Source organism: Anas acuta, chromosome 13 (genome assembly GCF_963932015.1).
Source record: "Anas acuta chromosome 13, bAnaAcu1.1, whole genome shotgun sequence".
Taxonomy (NCBI): domain Eukaryota; kingdom Metazoa; phylum Chordata; class Aves; order Anseriformes; family Anatidae; genus Anas; species Anas acuta.
Window position 1 is genome coordinate 8073523 of NC_088991.1, and position 21567 is coordinate 8095089.

At 45.3% G+C, this 21567-nt stretch overlaps 1 protein-coding gene across 6 annotated transcripts in view; it reads right to left on the bottom strand.

The window, feature by feature from the left end:
• The window catches only part of PASD1 (PAS domain containing repressor 1), an 88650-nt gene that overhangs the window by 11352 nt on the left and 55731 nt on the right, over positions 1-21567 (bottom strand). For 4 of the 6 annotated variants that reach the window (XM_068697242.1, XM_068697240.1, XM_068697239.1 and 1 more), the window contains exons 2-11: positions 15571-15662; positions 14296-14352; positions 12762-12916; positions 11933-12024; positions 9986-10075; positions 9319-9439; positions 8181-8294; positions 7099-7217; positions 6155-6237; positions 2379-2485 (exon numbers count right to left, since the gene is read on the bottom strand). In XM_068697242.1, coding sequence (XP_068553343.1) covers positions 2379-2485; positions 6155-6237; positions 7099-7217; positions 8181-8294; positions 9319-9439; positions 9986-10075; positions 11933-12024; positions 12762-12916; positions 14296-14327 — 913 coding nt within the window. In that variant the 5' untranslated portion in view covers positions 14328-14352; positions 15571-15662. Of the gene's footprint in view, positions 1-2378; positions 2486-6154; positions 6238-7098; positions 7218-8180; positions 8295-8393; positions 8588-9318; positions 9440-9985; positions 10076-11932; positions 12025-12761; positions 12917-14295; positions 14353-15570; positions 15663-21567 lie in introns of those variants that run through there. The other 2 variants (XM_068697244.1, XM_068697243.1) reach the window with 2 other exon arrangements.

Consider the following 21567-nt stretch of genomic DNA (forward strand, 5'->3'; position numbering starts at 1 on the left):
GGAGATCAGAAAAAAAAACACTTGGTCCCATTCTCCCTTGCAGTTTGCTACCCCACTAAGAAGGCTCTTGTGGCTTTACAAGCATGATGGGCAAAAAACATTATGCTGAACTTTGATTTGGGTTCTTTCCTGCTACTTATTTTCACAAGAGTGCACTTTACTATTCTAAGATTGTTCTTATAACTAGTAATTGGCATAACTATCTAACTGGTTTTATTCCTAGAACTAATTAGTGGGCTTCTCTGAAAGTAATAAGCACAGATAACATCATGTAAGCAAGGCACTGGCCTTCAGAAGCACATGAAAATGCATTTCAGAGACAGTGGGCCTGAAGTCAGGATCCTAATAATGGCACAAAACAATAAGATAGTGGAGTTTAGCAGTTAAACTGAGAGTTTGCTTCTAAAGAGCTGGCCTAAATACAATAGACCTAGTACACATCATCAGGATATGTTCAGAAAAATCACAGATGCTGTAATAAAACGGGAACATAATGAGGGGAACTACATTAAATAACCGCATTAATTGCTCCCAGACTGCTGTCAGTACAAAATGAAACATGCTCATTTAAACTACCCGTAATTAATGCAAAGTGAAATACAAGCGTGCTTTAAGCAAACCCATTTCACTTCAGAGCGGGCAGGATGCCTGCCCACAGAGGCCAGCCTGACTGATGGGAGCATGTCCAGCCACAGGAACCCAGGCACTTCTACAAAGCTGCACATCTCTACTTTTTTTTAACTGTTAGGGCTGCTTTCTTTAGTGATCCCATTAGTAGGGATGAGCTTCAGAAGAAGCACTTGGAGGTCTTCTGGCTAGCAGGCTGTGCTGGGGATTGTTCAGCGCCTGGTCCTGTCACAAATGTCCTGATGCAAGTTCTGGAAGTCATTTCACCAGCACCTTACCTTGCCTATCTGCACAGAAAGATGAAAAGATCCTTGCCTGTGGGTGTGCTAGGCAGCTATGCTTTTATAATGTAAGAGGGGATCAGTGGTGAGAGATGAAAGCCACTAAATAGATTCAATATAGTTAGCATCTATGTCAAACTGCAACCGTATATTACCAAAAGACATCAGCTGGTTAAGTAGCTCACTTCTGTCTGAATGGCCCTTTAAACACACTAAAAAGTGCCATTGTTATAAGCAAATAAAGTATTTATTTAGTATTCCCATCTATGCGTTTGCTGCACCTGACCCAAGCCGTGCCAGCCAGGCAGCCTGTGGCCCTGCTGCCCGCTGGGTCACTGCGCTTCACCTCGACCATGCTGGGAAGCCAGCAGGAGGCAGAGTGGGGAAATTTGGTATTTGGAGAAAGACTCATTTTCTCAGTTCTCTTTTAGCATCTCACGTGTGTGTACAGTAGAGGGGCAGTGGTAGAAGGGCAGTGATGGGGGTTTACAACTCAGTGTTGGAGCAGTGCTGGCAGTCACGGAGCTCCTTTGTGTCCCAGCATCGTGCTGCCAGCACTGCAGAGCAGTTTCAGCACTTTCCCTTCCCCACTTTCTCGGGCAAAAAGATTCATTTCTTTGTGGCAAAAAACTCTCCTTCCAGAGACGGCAGACTGACAAACAGAGCACCTTTGCCCAACAGAAAATCTCTAAGTGGTATTTTCTGGAAAAATATCTGATAACCAAGATGCATTTTACAGAGTGTGTAGTTAGATTTTATTTCTGGCCATTGCAAACCAGCTAGGGGACAGACTTTATTCCGGTTCAGTATCTTAGTCTGAAGTGCATGTAACAAAATGGAATAAATAGTCTTTGGGAAAAAGCACCTCCACAGGACCTGGCTCCTCGTGGGCTCCCGCAGGTCACTTCTCTGTGTTCACACAGCAGCCAGAGAATCTTCAAAACGATGAAACGCTGAGAAAAATCTGGGCTGGAAGCCCTCAGACTGTGCCAGCAGATGTTCTGGTGCAAGGACAAGGCTCCTTGCCCTGCTACCAACCCAGCGTGGCCCTGCAGCCACAGAGGGGCAGTGAGGCTCTGCGGCCCCGGGCAGTGACATGCTCAGGTCCCGTTGGCCTACAGAAAGTCCCCAGGAATGGTGACAATCAGCAACATCCCAGGGGTCAGGGCTGCCCTTATAAATGGGGAACAGAGGGTAGGGAGATCTGGATTCCCATCTATCAATCTAATTTCACTCACACAACATAAGCTCAATCCATGTATCTGCCAGTTTGGGAAAGCTGCAGAAATAGTTGCTGATGTGACTGAATTCTGCAGGGACAGAGCCTCTCAGATGGCTAAGGCTGTCTTTATTTCATGAGAAGAGGGCATCCCCTCCCTCCCAGACACAGATGCCTTTTGTGATGCCAGTGGCAGGCTGCACGGGTGACACAAGAGATCACAGGCACACGGCGGAGGGAGAGGAACTTACAGTGTTCATGGCACCTAGCGAGAAGCTCCAGGTCATCTGCGTGGTAGTAGTCGTACCCTGATGTTCCCAGAACCTCAAAGGGTAAGTATCCTATGATGGGTGGAGCCCTAGGAGGGAAGCAGAGGGCAGGAGGTAAGCACACCTGACACCGTGACACCACGGCCAACATGCTGTGATGGATGCCAGCAAGCAAAACCACCTCATACATCCTTTCGGGAGTGGATTTTCACTGTGATGCATTGCCAGATACAAGAGAAAAAAAAAAAAAAAAGAAAAACAGAGAGAGGGAGAGGCAAAAACTGAGAAAATGAAAAGGTGTGTGTTTACTGGTTCACAGCCTATTCATTATGTGGGTGTAGAGAAGGCATGTGCGTACGCAAGTGACTCAATTCATTAAGCACGCCTGTGAGACATGGCTTGAGATACGCTACGGGTGTTCATGTGCATAATAACTCGGAGCTTGAGTAAAATTACCCAGTAGGTTGGCTATGTCATCTGGGTAGTGAACGTAGAGGGAAAAGTAAGTGGGAAGCTACAATGTGTGTCAGGGCCAGCTTGAGGAAAAGAGAAAGTAATTGTTCTCCTGGAAAAGCTTGGGGAATTGCAACCTGCAAAAAAAAATGCTTCTATGTGGGCAGTAACAAGAATAGGTATGGGGCTGATCCTGAGGACTGTTATTTCAATGGCAGGTAGAGCAGAAATTGAGTAAGTATTTAGACTGGCACACTGAATAGACACCAGACTATTCTGCTGTCAATTCTAGATGTTTCATTTTTCTAGGCAAAACATGGTATTTATTTATTTATTTTTTTAAGCAGGTGCCCTAACAAGTCTGAGCTTGTACACAGCCTCCACTGGAACCTGCTAGCTTATGAGTATGAAACAGCACTAAACTGCGAGGTGAAAAACACTGTTTTTACCTCTTGTCCCTATAGCAGCATTCTGAGGCACAGGTACACTCCCCCTTGCACAGCCTCAAGCACAACAGGTACTTGGCGAGGCAGGATTTGACCACGCTGAGCTCATTTGGCTTTTTGCTCCACCTGTTTTGGCTGCTGGATGTGCTGACAGCAGGAGGCTCGCCTGGCAAGTTCAGCACTTCCTCGGGAAATGTCAGCAGGGCAGGGAATGCTTCAAGCCTGGGGCGGTTGGAGGTGGCACTGCCCGCTGAGCAGGAAGGTGAATGCCACAAAGTGGCCAAGAAGGTGAGCAAAAATGTATTTAAGTGTAAGTACATTTTGGTTTGGACAGGGATCTTCAGTCTTCTGGGTATTAACATGGGAAGGTCTCCTGTTCTGGCTGAAGGACCCAGTTCCACCTTGGTACCCTGGAGAGATGCTGTGGGCACAGATCATTCAACTACGGAGGGCCAGAAGAGGTCTGTAACCTCTCCTTTATCAGCTTTGTTCTTTTCTCACTGTGCAGGGAGGCTGTAAGTCCCGCCTGTGCCCCCCAAGGGCTCAGCAGGAGCTCCTGAGTCTGAGCAATCTGCTAGACCTTGCCCAGCAGAAGGGAGGAACCAGGCCTCCACTCTCTGAGGGCAAATCTCTGGACACAGAGCCCACTTAGCACACTGTGGTCTCTGCCACAATGCAGCCCTATTTATCCAAATGACTCCTCAGAGAGCACTGTGTTCCCTTTCCCCATGTGACACAGATTTCTGTTAATGATGATAATACGTGTATTTATTAAAGTGTCCTTCCTCGCCATCTCTTTGGCAGCTTGGCCAGTGTCTCTTGGCTCTTTAATGACATGCTTATCTTCAAGACAATGATGTCTTTCAGATGCACATCAGATAAACTTTTAAGCTGATCAGGAAAGTATTATGCTTCCATGACTTTCGCCAGATTTCCTTAAATGAGAAAGTAACAACAAAATGCTCCTAATCTGTCATTTGACAAGGAGCTGGCTTGCTTGTGGCGCAATTTAGAAGTGTTTTGTTAGCCTAACTTCCAGCCTTGAGGCCTGCAGCTGGCTCCTCAAATGGAAATGCAACATCTTCAGAAAGCCTTTGAGTGCAGGATTGGTAAGTGGGCAAAAAGCCTGACGGTGGTGAGCCTTCAGCTATAACACATGCTGGACTAGACCCTCCAGTCTTCTAATAAAAGAAGGGAAAATAAGGAGAATGCAGAACAGACATGGATCGTTATCAAAGTTCACAGGATTTCTTCCTCTACACATATGTATATGTAGACCAAGAATACAGATTTTCTTTATTTTTTTAAGGTTTATCCAGGTCTGTGGAGTGTTTGTTGTGCTATTTATCACAACTCCATACATACCATTGCTATGATATGAAAGGTTCCAAGCAATGGTGGGTACCTGCTGCCCCCACTGATGGCGCAGCTCACAGCGTCAAACTGTGCGAGCTGACCAAGCAAGAAACAAGAAAATATCCCAAAACATTTCGCAGTGTCCTGGAGATCCTGGGGAATGCACTGGAGATAGGTTTGAACCAGTGATTAGATGAGACAACCCACATGATTCCCCTCTGGCTGTTGGGTCTGTGCTCACCGCTTAGTTTGTGCTGCCACGAACTGTCCCAGCATCTGCATTAGCTTAATCCACTCCCGGTAACAATGGCTTCCTCACTGGGGATATCAGTGGGACTGGAGTGGCTGCGAGCGCCCGGCACAGAGCTTCCTCTCTGAGTCATAACCCAGATTCATCAAAAGACTCTTTGATTTGCTTTAAAGGAGCTCCTGCGTGCCTTATTCGCAGCAGCTGCTGGGACGCAGCCCTTTGGAAAGCCAGCTCACTGCTGCAGACGGTGACATAAGGGGCCTAGGGCTCTTTTAGGAATCCTCGTTAAATCACCTGATTCTGAAGACGTGCCTCATTGGGCAGGCCAATTAAAGTCTAATGAAGTCACTGCAGCAAGATCTCAACGATAGGAATAATAACAAGCCCACCATCCCAAACCACACAGCCTTTTAACCATAGGGCTGCTGCGTGGCCAGTTCCCCTGTGCTTCAAGGTATGACACACGGAGCATCTTCCTTACTACAGAAATGCAAATTATTCATCAGTTACATTCTCTTTCTCCCCTCCTTGATTTAAATGTGCAGAAGATGTTTAGCCCCCCTGCAAAAAAAAACTTATTTCCTACAACCTTTCTCACTAACAGTGTATTTCTGCCTTTGCAGAACTTGGAAGGGATAATGGGAAGAGCTGGATTTCACAACGTGTTTATGTATACATGCCGAATGCAGAGAAGCAAAAGAGAGAACAAAACCCTCCAGCTTCTTCTGAAGAAAATGAATCCTCTGTTAATCAGCTTAATAAAGTGATTCCTTTTTCATTCCCCGAGCTCTCCATGCTGCACTCAGTCAAAAACAAATCTGCAATTAAACCATCCAATACATTGCGTTTTCTTTTAGTTTTATAAATTCCTTCATTTATCAAGGTGAAAATCAAAATTTGATCAATACAGCAAAATATTTTTGGGTTCCTGGAAGCTGTAGATGGTGAATAGAGAAGCTAAATCAATACAGGTAACAGGACCCACAGTGCTCAGCTTCAGTGACTTAATGTCTTGGTGAAAATTGACATTTTTGTAGACATTTAACCTTCACTTTATACGGCTTCTTTACCTGCCTTAAGTAAGAAAGAGGGCAAAGCTTTTAAGGAGGCCTGATAAGTAAGTTCAGAATATTATCATTGGTGTCGTTTAACTTAATTAGAGCTATTTTGCTTGGGATGTCAGGCAATAGCAACATAAACATTTCTATTTTTAAACTACAAATTGTTTATACTTCAGTGACCAAATCTCTTACCTGTGGTCCAAGAACAAAAACTTCCATTCCAAGCTATGCCTTGATGTAAATTCTTCGCATGGCTCTTCAACATTGCAAAGCTCCTGCAAAACAGTTGGCACATTCAGACATCTAATTCTGCGAAATAACAAAAGGAGCTCTCCCTCAAGACCAAGAATGCATCATCTTGGTATAATAAACCCTAGCAAAACACAGGGCTTTTAAAGCACTCGACTTTTTTTTTTTCCTCTAAGGAATGCATAAACCTTGTTTTATAGATGCATAAACTGATGAAAAGTGGCTGAATAATTTACCCTGGGCTGAGTTTCAGAGCTAGGATAAATAGTCCAAGGGCCTCATCTTGCAGTCTGCAGACAACATTCCCCAACTTTCTGTAAATACTGCTAACCGAAGATGGATGACAGAGCAGGTTCCAGCCTCAAGCCAGGCTGCTGCTGCTCTCCAGCAAGAAGCACCCGCTGCCCTTATCCCTGCCATTGCGGCACCGTGCCACACTTAAAGACTGGGAGAAAGAGTCCATGAACTGCGGTGCTCGGGGTCTCCAAGTGTGGCTGGCCTTCCTACACCAAGGAGCAGTGGGGTGTAGCTCTTCAGTGCCTCCAACTTTCCAAGCAGTTAGCTGGGCACCTTTTATTGGCACCCCCTGAGCTCGCCGCTCTGAAACATCCCATCACACAACCCCCTCTTCTCAAGCACAACTCCCATTTTTCATTTTCTCCTTCGAAAATAAGCATCATCTCCCCCTCCCAAGCACAGCAGTGCCCTCCCTCACTTACAAGCCCTCAGCACAAGGCAGTTTGCACTGCTGCATGTCCTGTGAGAGGCTGCTGCAGCATGGCTGCTCGTGCAAGGGCACCAAGCACAGCTCATGGTACAGCAGCAGCTCCAGCTGAGCATGGGCTGGCTCTGGTACAAAAGGGAAAAGGCAGTGGGAGAGCTCTCACCTTTAAGAACTGCGGTGTGACGAGACGAACAGTCGCTACGAGGCAAATCTGCTCCTCTGTGGCTGACCTGAAAGCTCGTGCAATAGCTGACTCAAAGCCATTACAGGAGGGTGTAGGCACTAGACACAACCAGACAATTTATTTAAGACGAAGAGGAAGGAGACCTTTCTTTTCATGTTAGGACAGGCAGGACGACTGATGAAACCCCAGCAACAAATTCCTCCGACCCACACCGTGATGCCACACTGATAGACACTGATGTTATTTAAAGCACGATCCTTTAGGCTCTGAGTTACAGAGCTGCAGCCACCCACCCCTGGCTTGCAGGGAAGCCTCATAAGACAGCTCTGATCGCTCCCAGCACGCAGCTACAGCCTCCTTGCTAGCATGTCCTTAGGGAGGATGGAAAACTGATGCAAAGTCACTGAACTTTAGCTGACTTTGAGAGGTAGAGGGATTTGCACTATTTTTTTTTTCCAAATGTATGTTTTACAAGCATCCCTTTAAAATCACAAATCGAAGATCAAGAAGATTACAGAAAGAACTCTTGGTACCATTATTCTGCCCTGAATCTTTTTTCTCAACACAAAGGAAGTCACAACTGGATGTCAGAAGATGTGGTGAACAAAAGGCTGGAGTATTTTCCCAAGGAAATTGTTCACATCAAATCCAGAAGTTTCTCCCTTTTTATGTTATTTCCAGGAAACAGCACCTTTCTGCAGCCCAACACTTGCAAGATCAAGGATTTTACAAGTTTCTCAAATCATTTCATCTTTAGAAAGTGTCACTCAATTGCCACAAGTGAAACAGAATAGCATATTTTGTTGGTTAATTGAGTATGTAGGCTGCTTCACAATCGAGTCATGGAGGCAGTCAAACGGAGGGACGATCAGTCTGGTGTCACTCCTCTGACCAACAGACTCCCCAAAGCTTTTATGTGAAAAAAAAATCTTGCTAACATATCTGCAGCACACTCCACCCCTGCTGATTACAGCATTTTCAGCTGAAACAAGGCTACAGAAAAACAGACACTTTAAAGGAGAGAGGCTGAGAGGTAACGGCAGGCTGTAGAGGTAACTCACCATGAGTAAAATATTTAAAATCCACTACAAATTTCACATATTCATACGTCAGGGGTTCATTTGGATCTAAGCTGCCTCTTGCTAAATGGCAGCAAAACTCTATTTGCTTTTCCACTGAAAAGAGAAAAAGAGAGGGAGACACACACGTTATTGGCAGCCTGCATGGTAGCACATAGATTCAATATATTCAATCTGTCCAGGTTTTCTACCCACCCTGCTGCTGTGGCATCTCAGCACCCTCTGCTGAGATGCTCCCCATCCCCATAAATAAACCTATAACTAGCAGGAGCACTGATCAGCTGGTTTTGCTTTAGGATGTCTGTGATCACCCCTTCTCCCACAGCTTTATAGTTGCCCTGTTACACTGGCGAGCTCAAAGTCGGTGGTGTTTGCCCCTTCATCGCGTGCAGGATTTCACGTGAAACACGCTGCCCTGGCACTGCTCTGCAGGATGCGGAGCAAAGGGCACTGGAGTCACCCTAAGTCTTCCTGCTAGCTGTGGAAGGCACCATGCCAAGCTCTTGCTCGGCTTTCTGCCCCAAGGTCTGAACTCCATGGGTCAGACCACGGGCTCTTTGGCTTCACGGAAACCAGCACAAGGGGTGCTCAGCTCCTGTGCACGCTTATGGGGCCGCAGGGAGGGAGATGAGCTCTGGTGGCCATGGTGAACCCACCAAGAAACGGAGGGGCTGCTAGGAGAAGGGGGTCCCAGCACGTGGATGTAAGGAAGACACGACCACCAGTTCTGGTGTGGGCACACAGTCTGGGGAGAACAGCAGAGGAAGGAACATTTTGGGATTTCCCAAAGCCCTTTGGGATTTCTCCTACCCAAGCTCATCCCCCAAACCCCTCACTCCTTTCACAGGCTCAGTCCCACCCTGAGAAAAGTATCTAAGGAGGGTGACTCCACCCTGTCCTGCGACACAAAGCAAACAGTAAAATACAGACTGTCCAAATCAAGTACTGGGAGCAAGTAGGAACATTGGATGGGCTGCATCCAAACCCAGAAATATGAACAGAGGCCAAAAGCAGCAGCAGGCAGGAGAATTAAATAGCTGGAGGGCCCAGTGCAGGCTGCCCCTGGGAGCTGCTTGCCTTTGGCAAATTTCCTTGATCAACAGACAAGCAAAGAGCTTACCATTGAGAAAATCAGCTGCAACAGGATCTGTCATGAGCACGTGTGGAGAAAGGAGCTTGTACACCTCGCTCTGTTCCCGCTCAGGCAGAAAGTTTAATATATTTTGGTCCACCAAATCTGACTGATGCAAAAGAATGCTTTGTCATGTTCCACAGCACAGCCTGACACAACCACACGCGTTTTCATCCTACAGTGGAGCACAGATGCTGCCAGGCTAGCACAGACTCTTAACACAAGGAAGCTGAGTTGATCTGCACGTGGAGCTTTGTTTCTTTGCACACTGGGCCATTCAGTCAGGTTAGGACATTCAGGATCCAATTTGCCCTCACATAGCATAGCTCTCACTTTGCACCAGATAAAAACAAAAATTGGTTTTGAGGGACCAGCAGAAGCTTTTATACTAAAAATTAACTGATGTCTAGAAATTCTCATGGAAAACTAACATTTTTGCTACTAAAGACCATGGGCTCAAAGTAGAAAAACCCGATGTCATTAGAAGAGCATATATTTAGTCCTGAAATCACCTTTAAATCTCCTGGGAAGAGCTTCACCATATACAGGTTTCATAAATATTTGGCTGGACAAACCCAAGCCCTGTCTCTGCAGTGCTGGGGCTGTGCTAAAGCAGGGGAGCGATTCTGCAAGGCATTGTGGTGTCAGAACTTACCGGTAAGTGTCCGAGCAGAGAGGAGACGCTGTCGGATACATAAATAATAATCCCATCAGTGGTAAGAGCGATGAGAAAGCCATCTAATGCCTAGTGACAAAAGGCAGACGGAAGGAAAAAGAAAAGAATTATGCATGGGAACAACTTAAACTACAATACAATAGGCTAGTTTACTCAGTGGTGATGACTGTAACAGTCTAAAACCAACATGAATCAATTATGGCAATGACGGTTCAATGTAGAAAAATAAAAAATGACACATGGTGTCTAATTCAGCATTCTTCTTACACTTATTTGCTCATTAATATTAAATTGACTTGTATTTTGCACCCAGTGAGTACTTATTTAATGTGAAGCAAGATGGTGGTGGTTAAGTTTTCTACACCCACACAATCCTAGTGACTTCAGTCACTTCATTATGTGTTCTGAATTGCACAATAGTTAACCAGTTCAGTGCGTAAGGAAATGTTAGATATCATCACGGCAAACCCAGCACTATGGATGAATGGATGAATGGATGGATGGATGGATAAACAGAGACAGATGAAAAAAATAATACATTTAAAAAAAATAATTTTATGGCTCCTAAGGACAAGATCTAAAGCCTTATTTATCTTGCTTAAAGCACTCATTTGCTAGGCAACTGACACGACAATTTGAAAGTTTGTTTTCCCTTTTTTTTTTCAAAGTTTGTTTTCCCTTTCCTTTTCACAATGGTTCCTGGCGCGGAGTCTATGTTCTCAGTGCCTTCTAAATCACTGCATGTGCTTTCTTCTTTGAGAGCTCTCTCCCTGTTCTTCACAACATCTTCTTGTACCATTGATCCAGTCTCTGTTCCTATTCTTCCATAACACTCGGAAGGTCTAGGAGGTCTGATGCCTGGCCAGCACTGTGTACAAAGCCAGTTCTTCTAATGACATCATTAGGCTGCTCTGCAGCTCAGCTTGCAGGAAGCCAAAGATGCTACACAGAGGGAGCATCCAGCATCTTTCCCCGCAGCCAGCTACTCCCTGTCTCATTGTCTGAGTCCCTGCCTTTGCTAAAAATAAGCACTCTCTGGGTAAAAACACTGATTTTAAGTAAACTGCTCAATGGTCAAACATAGTCCAGCAAACGAACAGTTATTGAAGGGCTCCCCCCGGCCACTTGTAAGGGAGAAATTTGTTTTGATTCAGCTGGAACAAACTAGCTTGTTTGGTAAGAAAAATTCCCAGAAAGAATGAACAGACTTTTCCAGGGAGGTGAGTCATGACATCCTGATGAAAAGGAGTAACTAAGACACTGCAGCACCTCCCAGCTCAGCCCGGCATACACCCTAGTTTTGGTGGGGCAAAGAGCAGCAGCTGCCTACGCAGGGTAGATGTCCTCGCTGGAGGAGCAGGCAGTACAGAACCCAAGCAGCATCTTTAAGAAAATAAAAATGTAGGCTCGTGGGGTGTTTCTACATCAGCTCATCATTTTATAGGTGACAGGATCAGGGCTCATCTGAGCACACGTAAAAGCAACCAAAGTAAAAGACGTGGCAGTTGCAGCACAGGTACAGCCCTGCGCAGCTAGTGGCAGCAACGCAAAGGCTGCCTTGCTAATGGGATGTGGGAGGATGGGAGCTGCTCTGCTTTGCTCAGATCCTTCCCAGTTTTTGCTCCTGTAGCTGGTCTGAGAAGGGCAGTTCTGTTTCTCCTCTCTCACCTGGCCAAAGCTGGGCCAAATCGGGCTTCATGCCTAAATGAAAAGCTGTTTACCTTTAAGGGGAAGCAGTCATATTCCTAATTCTGTGTCTGCAAAGCATTTAGCACAACACTGGTCTCTGTCAGGTTTGGATTATAAGTGCCAGCAAAGCAGAAATCATTAACACTGGGACCCACAGGTGAAAGGAACTGTATGTCTGAACTACTCCACTGAACCGATTACTTTTCACTAATCTATGCAGCTTTAATTTCTTCTTACCTCTAACATCAACTGGGTGAACTCCTCGTTGCTAAGAAATGAAGGCTTCCAGTCTTGTCTAATCTCACAGGCTTCTGTCTGTGCTGTGATTTCTTACAGAGAAAACATCAAAAAAGCAACATGACTCACATTCATTGGGACTTTTTTTTCATTTTCAAGTAACACGATTTCTTTTAAGAAGCTTTCAGAGGAATCATCCTCAGATCATTCTCCATACAAAGCCTTATTATATGCAACACTCAATTTCCACGCCATCACGATAGAAATGCATTAGAAATCAGGAGAGGAAAAAAAAAAAAAAAAAGAGGAGACATTTTGGGTAGTTTGAAGGGAACCTTCAAAACTGAAGAAAACAATTTCTTCAAAAATGTTCTTTCCAGTGCTCTGGGCTAGCCTCAGAGCATCACTGACAGCAGACTGGGGCTGGCTCTGCAGCCACTGCAGGATGGCAGAAGCCCACAGGCAGCAGGAGGGGCTGCACCCATCCAGACCTGGGAAAAGGGGGGCAGAAATCCTCTTTTGTGGTGTGTGCTGTTCCTCAGCTCCTCCTTCTTGCTCTGCTTGAGAGCACATAAAACATGCCAGGGGATGGGGAGGTCGGTGAGGGAAATGCAGCAATGTCACTGCATTCAAGCCTAGCCCCATCTGCTGTCGCCAACTGCTGTGCCTTAATCTGACCCTCACTTAAATTCATGTCCTATACGGGGTTTTTAGATGCTTGGGAAAAATAGTTTTCATCTTCTGAGCAGCAACTGGCTGCTGGTCAGCTGCAGAGCCAGTGCCTCCAAGGGGAAAAGGTCCAAGGGGAAGGGGGCAGCGCCCTCAGTACCTTTCTGTTTCTGTAAGAAGTCGATGGTCCTCTGCAGTATGGTGGACTTGTCCATCTTGAGAGGGTGGCCGTGGCCCTGCAGCATTGTGCAAAGCTCTTTAATGAGGACATTGAACTGGTCTCTCCTCTTCTTTTCAGATTTGTTGCGTGATGCCCTGGATGACAGAAACATGAATGGCACTAAGTAAAAGGAAGGGTCTGCAGCTCGACCCAAGGAGGATCAAGTGGCCCTGTCCCAGCAAAACACTTTAAGTACAAGAATCTGAACCCTGCTGTGACTGCTCATTTCTTTAAAATTAGGCTTGGGAGTAAGTGTTGGTGCCTTGAGCCTTGCAGCAGGACTGAACTCACTGTCAGAAAGGAATGTTTGCAGGTAACAAATAGGATTTATATGCATTTGAGCAAGACTGCATCCTTATGCACATTTCAGCAGCAGTTCTCATTGTTTCAAAACCAGTGATGGCTTCACAAAGGTGCTATAGGTAAAATTTCTCCAGTACAATAGTCCTGGCACCACACACTGACTTTTTGCCCACTTCTGTTTTGCAGCTACTATGCACGCATGTAGAGGTCATAATGAGAGGGATGCCTCGTTCTTGAATTTGTACCTGCAGAAGTAGCTCATTCCCAGAGAACATTGTGCAGAGATAATTTGATTGCAGAACAAAGTCAAGCACACGCTCTCACATCTGGGTTTGGAAATCTGGAGTGGCAGCAGTGTGATATATGAAACTGGGCACGTTAAGAGTCTGGCTGCGGAAACCACAGACTCGTTTCCAGCTTGCATTAATACAATTAAAGAATGTTTTATTAGGGTTTTCCCCTCCATTAAAAACAATAAAGGAGAAAGCAAATCCATTCAATTTCTTCCAAAATGTTCTTTCCAATGCTCCTATCTGAGATAACCCTATTTTCATACAACCTCTTCCAGTAGTAATTATTTTTCTTTACAAGTGCATTCATGATGATACATCAGCCCTGTGATCCAGCCTGAGTTCGGTATGCAGGAAGCATTTCCATTCACTTTCAGGTTGGCATTTGGAGGTTCTCACATCCAGCATTTGCTTTCTCAGCCCTCTCTGTTTTGGCACTAATGTACGATGAGTAATTACAGCTGAACCAAGCTCCTCTGAAGGAAGACCAGCTCCTTCCTACCTGTGCTAAGGCAGGACTGCCCTCTAAGTCTCATGGGGAACCCAGGTGGGCAGCACTGCATGAGGTCAATAAAATCACAGATTGGGGTACTGCATCAGCATGGTAAATAGCCATGGGATAACAAGAGGGTAAAGGAATGTAATCTAAGGAGCACCGAGCTGATTAACCCATCGTAGGGGTGGTCAAATACACCGTGAGAAGCTTGAAAATGGTGACAAAATTCCATTTTATGTGGTCTGCTATCCACAGCCTGAAAACTGCAGGATTTTGCCTCTGCCATCAGTGCCCTGACTACTTTTACCCGCATCAGACAACACAGCATTTGCAGTTCTTCCCTGGAAGAGCTTGCAAGCTCAGCGCTCCGTGCATCCCTTCATACCTCTTTGCCCTGTCCTTCTCATCTTCATCCATCAGTTCGTTTACACGACACAGGGCTCTGGAAGGAAAGGACAGAAGTACTTACTGAGTCACATTGCCTGATCTCGTTGAGGCTGTCAGAACATGGAGCTTACTGGGTTGTACGTTATGACCTCCTGGATGTTTCTATCACCCCCTCCCCAGCCTCCGCTCAATTACATAGTTTCTTGCCTGTTCTGTCACCTACTGAGGCTTGAGAGCTGAAACCTTTGCCATATGCCCAAACATTCATCTACAATAACTGTAACTGTACTGGAAAAGAGCCAGCAGCCCCCAGCCTGCCTCTGCAGTCCCCTCTGTGAAAACAGCCCCAGCCACGATCAAGCGCAGCCAGCACCTGATGCAGCCAGGGGAACACCAGGGATGGGGAACCCTACCAAAGCACTGATTTCTGTACAGGAACCAGCATCTCCCCTGCAAATGTGAGAGCTGATCTCATTTCGATGTCTGTGCCAGGTAGCACAGTGCCTGGTCCTGCTAGGCTGCTGGAATCCATTGCAATGCTTAAAGAGCAACTGAGATTTCTGTCCCAGCGCAAGGGCACAGGAGGAAGGTATGCTGATCCCCCAGAGGATTAGTATTAGGCAACAGCAGGGTACGGTCAGGAGATTCGAGGGATGATATGAGACAGGCTCACCTGAAATGCCCTGTGGCCAACGACCGATGCTTGCACCGGTGGACTCCCACCACATCATCCCAGCTGCATCCCACCATGGGGATTCATACCCATACCCAAGGCTGCAAGTTGAAATTGTTCCTCTGCTGGCATTAACCAGGGAAAGGAAGGGAAGGTGACTTGGCTTCCCTGGGGTCTGTCTGTCAGCAGTCACTGTGGGCTGCTCTCTTTATTGCACACTAACTGCACAGGTGAGGAGAACAGTTGGCTGCAATTCCCAGTAAGGACACGGTACTCTCAAGCCCCGTGCAATGATATAAAATCCATCATGATCAGGGTGACCTCTTCACTGGTGCTTTGCTCTCAGGTCAGTAACTCCAAATGAAATTAAACCACCCACAACTGAGAGGATGTCAAAGATACTGATCACAGAAAAAGCAACAAAAATTCTCCCTCCCTCCCCTGCTCTGGAGCAAGGATTCCCCTCCCTGCAGGGGACTTGGGCAGAGTATGATTTGTATGATTTCTGTACGGTTTCTCCAGCCCCAAAATGTGGATGTACGCCATTGGGAGGGGGTGGTTCTCCCTGCCTGAGTCCCTGGAAGCCCAGTGAGCCATTACCTGTTCTATTGCTCAGATTCATCAGTCCAGACTGACGGAGTGGGATCAGCACTTCTTATCACCATGTAAATAGAGACGGAGAAAAATTAATCCTAGAAGGAAAAGCAAAACACAATTAAAACACAGTTGCAAACGAGACTTAGCCTCAAGAGCAGCAATCGCTTCAAGCCGAAGAGGTCTGCGGCCACCAGTGAGAAAGGTGGTCGGTGTAACTGGGGAGCACCCAGGGACACTGGGACATGTCTGGGACTCCTGGCTCTGTGTGCACCACCTGCTGCCACAGAAGAAGACCCAAAAAACCACAAGACCCGGTAGTGTGGAAGAACAGCCCGACTAGTGTGGGGCCGCTGAGGATCGACAGGAGTCCTTCCAACACCCGATGGTACAGCTGGCATGTGTGCAATGAGAACCTGTGAGTTCATCTGCCATTCACCAACGCTGATCTATCTGGTGTTTATGGCCAACACAGAGCCCGTCCTGTGGTATGGGGAGAGTGCTCTGTAGGGGAGGCAAGATGGGACAACAGGCCGAATGCTTGCTCACTGCACCCACGTGAGATTATGTCAGTCCGCCTGCTTGAAAAACTTGGCTGAGATAAACTGTAATACCCTGGTTATAAACTGCAGTTATAAACTGGTTATAAACTGGTTATAAACACCGCAGTTACCTGGAAGAGGACTGAAGCTCCTGGCACAACAGAAGTACCAGAGTAACACACAAACATGCAGCTATATAATACGCTTCGTGTGTTTCAGCCCTAAGCACTTCAGTAAAAAGCGCGGCTGGGATTAAGTCGGCAATTTCAGCTCAGAACACGAACTTCCAGGGAAAACCTTACGCAAGGACTGGTGTCCCCGCTGCAAACACCACCTACGTGCCAGGTTTAGGTACAGGGGACCTGCTAGGCTGCTGCTCTCACAGCAGTTGTACGCTGGTCAAATTACAAGCTTTTATCCGAGTTCAAAAGGAGCGTGTGATCTTGTTTGTTATCCTAGTGACCTACATTGGAACTGAAATTCTTATCTTAGTCACTGCTTCTCATCGTCAGCGTTGCTTTTTTCAAAATTACATTGTTGTTTCTCCTCCAGAAGGATGGCCCACACTCAAGTTTTGCTAACCCTTAACGATTTCTGAGATACAGAGATATCGAGAATATTCTTTTTAAAGCAGTGGGTTAGATTAAAAAAAAATAAAAAAGTACTTGGAACCACACAAACAAATCTATTAAAACTTTTCAGAAAGCATTTTTCACATACAGGCCAAAGTATGCAAAAACTCAGCCAAACTAAAGGATTCTTCCTGAGTTTTGAGCGCAAAGCTTTGCACAGAAACCTTCCCATTGCCTGTCTAACCACTGCAGGCTTTTTACTGAACATTAACAACGTCCAGTCAATGCTCACCAAGCCTGAATTAGGCAAGGCAGTCCCAATTCCCCTGTCTCCAGCAGTAGCCGTGGCATCCTTCCATGGCACGGCTGATGTGAGCTGCTGGGGTGACGAGGCTTCCCGGGCCTGTCCTGGGGACACCCCGGTGAACGCGAGCGATGCCCACGGTCAGCACCAGACTTGGAGGCTCAGACAGAATAAAAGGCCATAAAAGAAGTCACAGGCCCGATCCCACGGAGAAGCTTTTTGCATGATGCAGCAGGATGGTGAGCTATAAAAAGTCTTAGCAGAAGACACCTAAGGACAGAATATTCTTAACCGGATTAAGCACTTCAGGACTACATTTAGCTAAGTGCTTTTTGTCTTGTTATGAGCCAGGGCTAAATATAGTAAGCAGAATACTTAAGAATAGTTTCATAAGGGTTGTATACACTGCTCGGCAAGATAAGGCACTTAGCACTATTGACAGAAGTATGTCTGCATGTTAAGAGTATTTTAAACAGCTCCAGATAGAATCTCTTTGACCTTAACTGTATTAACCAGAGGGATCAAAATTTATTTATTGCCTCCTGAAAATCCTCTCCTGCAATACACGGAGAGAACTCCTGAACTCTGCGGGCAGGTGAGGAGAGAGGACACCTGTGGATGCTGCCAGCAGCTTCTTCCACCCCGCCTCCAACCGGTGATGGTCAGTGTCCCACCAAGAAATGCACATCCATCATTGCTTAATGCCCTCTATAGCGAGAAAAGATTTGTTCTTCCCTTGCACGAAGCGTCTCAAACAACGCGAAAAGCACTTTAAAGGCAAGTTACGTTTTAGACTTTTCAAACATCACTGTATTAAAGTTGTTTCTAGGGTTACAGAAAGGGCAATGGAGTCTGACAGCCTTAACAAGACAATGGACTTCTCAGATACACATCTAAAAGTTAAAGTGCTGTTTCATCCTTTCTGCAATATTCTGGCACAATTTTTACTGAAGAGGGAACGGGAGAAGGAATTTTTTTAACTCTTTGTTTTGCCAAACTGTTTGACTTCAGGAGCTATCTAAAACTGCAATATTTTGACTAAAGATAATGTTTATTGGATTGCTGTAAAAACATCAAAACATTCATGTTACTTTGAGAATATCTCTTAATGGCATAACATATTAGAAAGAGTTATCCCCTGAAAACAACAGTTGAATGCTTCAATATAGTGTTAATTTTAATTATTTGGCTATGTCACTGACGACAAGGTAAAGCTCACTCTGTGAGCCTAGTGCTCTGATTTCTTTGTGATCAGCAGGAAATAAAGTTTCATCACTCACCTAAAAACAGCCCTGAAACCAGCTAATTTGATTGCTTTCTCCAACTATTTCAAGTCATCTAATTAAAAATATTCTCTATGCACAAAAACTTTGTATTTATATTTTTGTAGCATTTTGCACTTGTGTAATGCATGGCAGATCGGGAGTCTTCAAATCTATACTGTAGGAAATATTTTAATTACAGAATGTGCCGTGCTAATAATTTCCATGGATTTTACATGCAATGAATTCTGCAGAGAGCCCTCAATTACAAGATGCAGCACAACACAGCCGTAAATAAGAGAGTTAATGCATTCTCCAGCAGTACGATTTATATGTCAATACGGCGATGTTTCATTCTTCCAGAGGCAACAGGAGGGCATGACTGTGCTTGACAGCTAAACAGCAGATTTAATTTTTAAAAGGCAGAATTTAACCTTTTCAGTGAAGTGCTACTGATTCAATTATAAGATGCTAATGTAAATGACATTTGGAAAAACCAAACAGTGCCTCTGAACCTTTCCGGCTGTTTTACACACGGCGAGGATCCTCCCCATCCCTGAATCTCCACCACTTACTTCTGTTTCCTACTCCTGCCTGTATTTTCGTGCAGCATCTCTGCAGCAGCTGGAACAGGGTAATGATGGTGGTGAATTGATGAGAGAACCCAAAAATCTGTGTCCTCCTCTTGTTCATCTGTCAGAAGTGGACCTTTTCTGCCACTGCTGTAAGAGGAGCATCTCAATGCGCTCGCTTAGCTGCAGCATCCCCCTCCTGGTTTATTGAGCTCTAAATTTAGCTTGTTACCTGTGACAGATTTATGACTACATTCATTACAGCAGTAACAGCTTCAGAGAGAAGCTAAGAGGTGCCCAAAGAAAATGGATTATACAAAACAATTACGCCATAAAAGAGGCTGTATCAGAACACTGTGATTCAGCACCAAAATGAAATGAAAGATAAAGGCAGGAACAATGCTGCTGTGGGTTTTCTATTTTTTTGCTTGTGTGTCTTTATTTATTTATTTATTTTAACTAGGGTATGCTGTTTTCTGACAAAAGGAAAGGGGAGAAAGATTAAAAAACACTAACAGACACTTGAAAAGAAAAGATGATTACTGGAACATTTTGTTCTCTAGGATTTTTGTCAGATCCTGAAGAAAATAGCTGGCCAACTTTGTTCTGTTCCAGCAATTTACTAAGCTTTGCAGGCTAAAGATGCAACGTTGGAGAAGATTATTTAAAATGTCTCCAGGGCTTCTGTAACAAGAAGGGCATGTATTTAATTAACTCTATCAATTTGTCTAATAGCCTCTTAAAATCCTCAAAAGATGGCAAAAGGCAGGACTGCTGATTCACAACCCTACCAGTACAAGAACACAACTCCAGTGGCACACGCAGGAGAGGAGAAAAACGAGCATGCAAATAATACTCCTGCTGTCTTGGATAAATACCTGTGTTTATTTGTAGCCAGTTACTACAGGAACTACCTTTCCAGTAAACGTGTGTTGTGCTATGAAATGATGAAAATATATCTAACCTATAAATACATTTTTAACACACCTGGCTCATTCAGACACGGTATTTCTGGACCTGGATGCTCAGACTAATATTTAGAGCCAAATAATCCCCAAACAATAACATACAATTTTCTTTCCCTTGCGTGGCATAGCAGCAAAGGCAGTTCACAAAAAATCCTTCAGCAGAAATTGAGACGTGTGTTTGCATGTGACTATTTCCAGGAAAGGCACATAGAGACAAAGAGAAGGCAGCAATATTGAAATCTCACAACCAGAAGCCTTTTGAACAGAATTTTCTCCAAAATTTCCAGAAAATAGGAATTTTCTTAAAGCTCTGGTTCTGCTTATGGCTGATCCCAACAGGGCAATGCATGGGGTGCACAGACATACACATAGAAACACGCATTTTAGTTCAGAATGATTTACAAAAAAAAACTGAAAGCAATCTCTACAAAGGAAAGGTGATGTTCAGGATGACTGCAGCACTGCTCGTCTCCTGAGGTTTAAAGTTAAGCAACCATTCCTGCTGGTGAATGTGGAAAGAAGGCGAGCAGGGCTCCCTGTCTCGTGCCTCAGTGCACTTTCTATCATATCCACTTCTCTGGCAAATCACAAAAGATGGCGTTTGTGTGTGTGGGAAGTTAACCCAACAAATTTCAGCAATGAAATAAGCAGCTCGACAAGCTAAAAAACAAGCAAGCCAACAAAACAAATAATTTGATTCTGCAGCTTAAACACGATGGACACCAAGTTTTGGTTGTGCTACCCTGAAATCCTGCTTGCGTTTCCTTTTCTGTTCGATTTACTACGGGTGAAACTCATCCCAAACTAAGTCTATGTGCCATTGAACTACCTACTTTTAGGCCCTGTGTGCAGAATAAATGCAATCACTACCCAATAAAGAAAATCAGCCACCTACTCAAGCTAAACCATCAACCACCAGTTTGTTCAAGGAGGCAGTAACAGCACCCATGTCCTCAGCTGTTCTCCTTTTCTGCTCAAACAATATATATATTGTTTTGTTTTCAGTTTCTTCTTTCTACGGCTTGTATATAAAATGCATTTCAGATTCTGGAGGATGGTACAGATGAGGAGATTTGTGCTTTGTGTTTGCTTGTGCTGCAGGTGGAACTCATAATGCAAAACTAAAAGTGAGGCCCGAGGGCTGTTTGCCTTGCACAGGGAAAGGAGGAGCCTTCAAATGCATCAGCAGTGGGTCACTGGGGCTTCCAGGGCCCCACTTCCCAACTGCTCTGCTCTGGTGAGGACTTGGCTAAAAGTCCTTCTTCTCACAGGCTGCAGGATGAGCAGAGATGAAAGCAGGAACTGATTGCCATCTCCCTGACAAGCACATCCCAGGGTCCCCAGGTAATTGCCTGAAGAACAAGCAAGGCGGTGCCAGACTTCTCTATTTGGACTTCATTTAATGAAAGAAGCCCAATACTATCAGTGCTCCTCCACTACATGACTGGGTGTTTAATACAGCCCATTCCTTTCTGGCGTGCACAGACTGACTGTATGGCACAAATTGGAGCATCCTGAAGGCACAAGGCATGTTTCTCCTGCACTGCCCTGTCCTTGCACTACGCCACGTCCCCTGCAAGAGAGGGAAACTCAGCCAGGGCCCTGCTGCTGCTGGGCAATGCACCACGAGGCAGCTGGATGAGGTACAGACACCCTGCAGGTAGCCAGCTATCCCTGCCTCTGTCATTCCTCTGCTTCCTTACATCTGCTGGGTCCTCTGTACCAGGGAGCCCTTTGGCTGCTGTTGGGAGGTCTTGCGAGTCTGGTTCTTGTTCACTTTCCT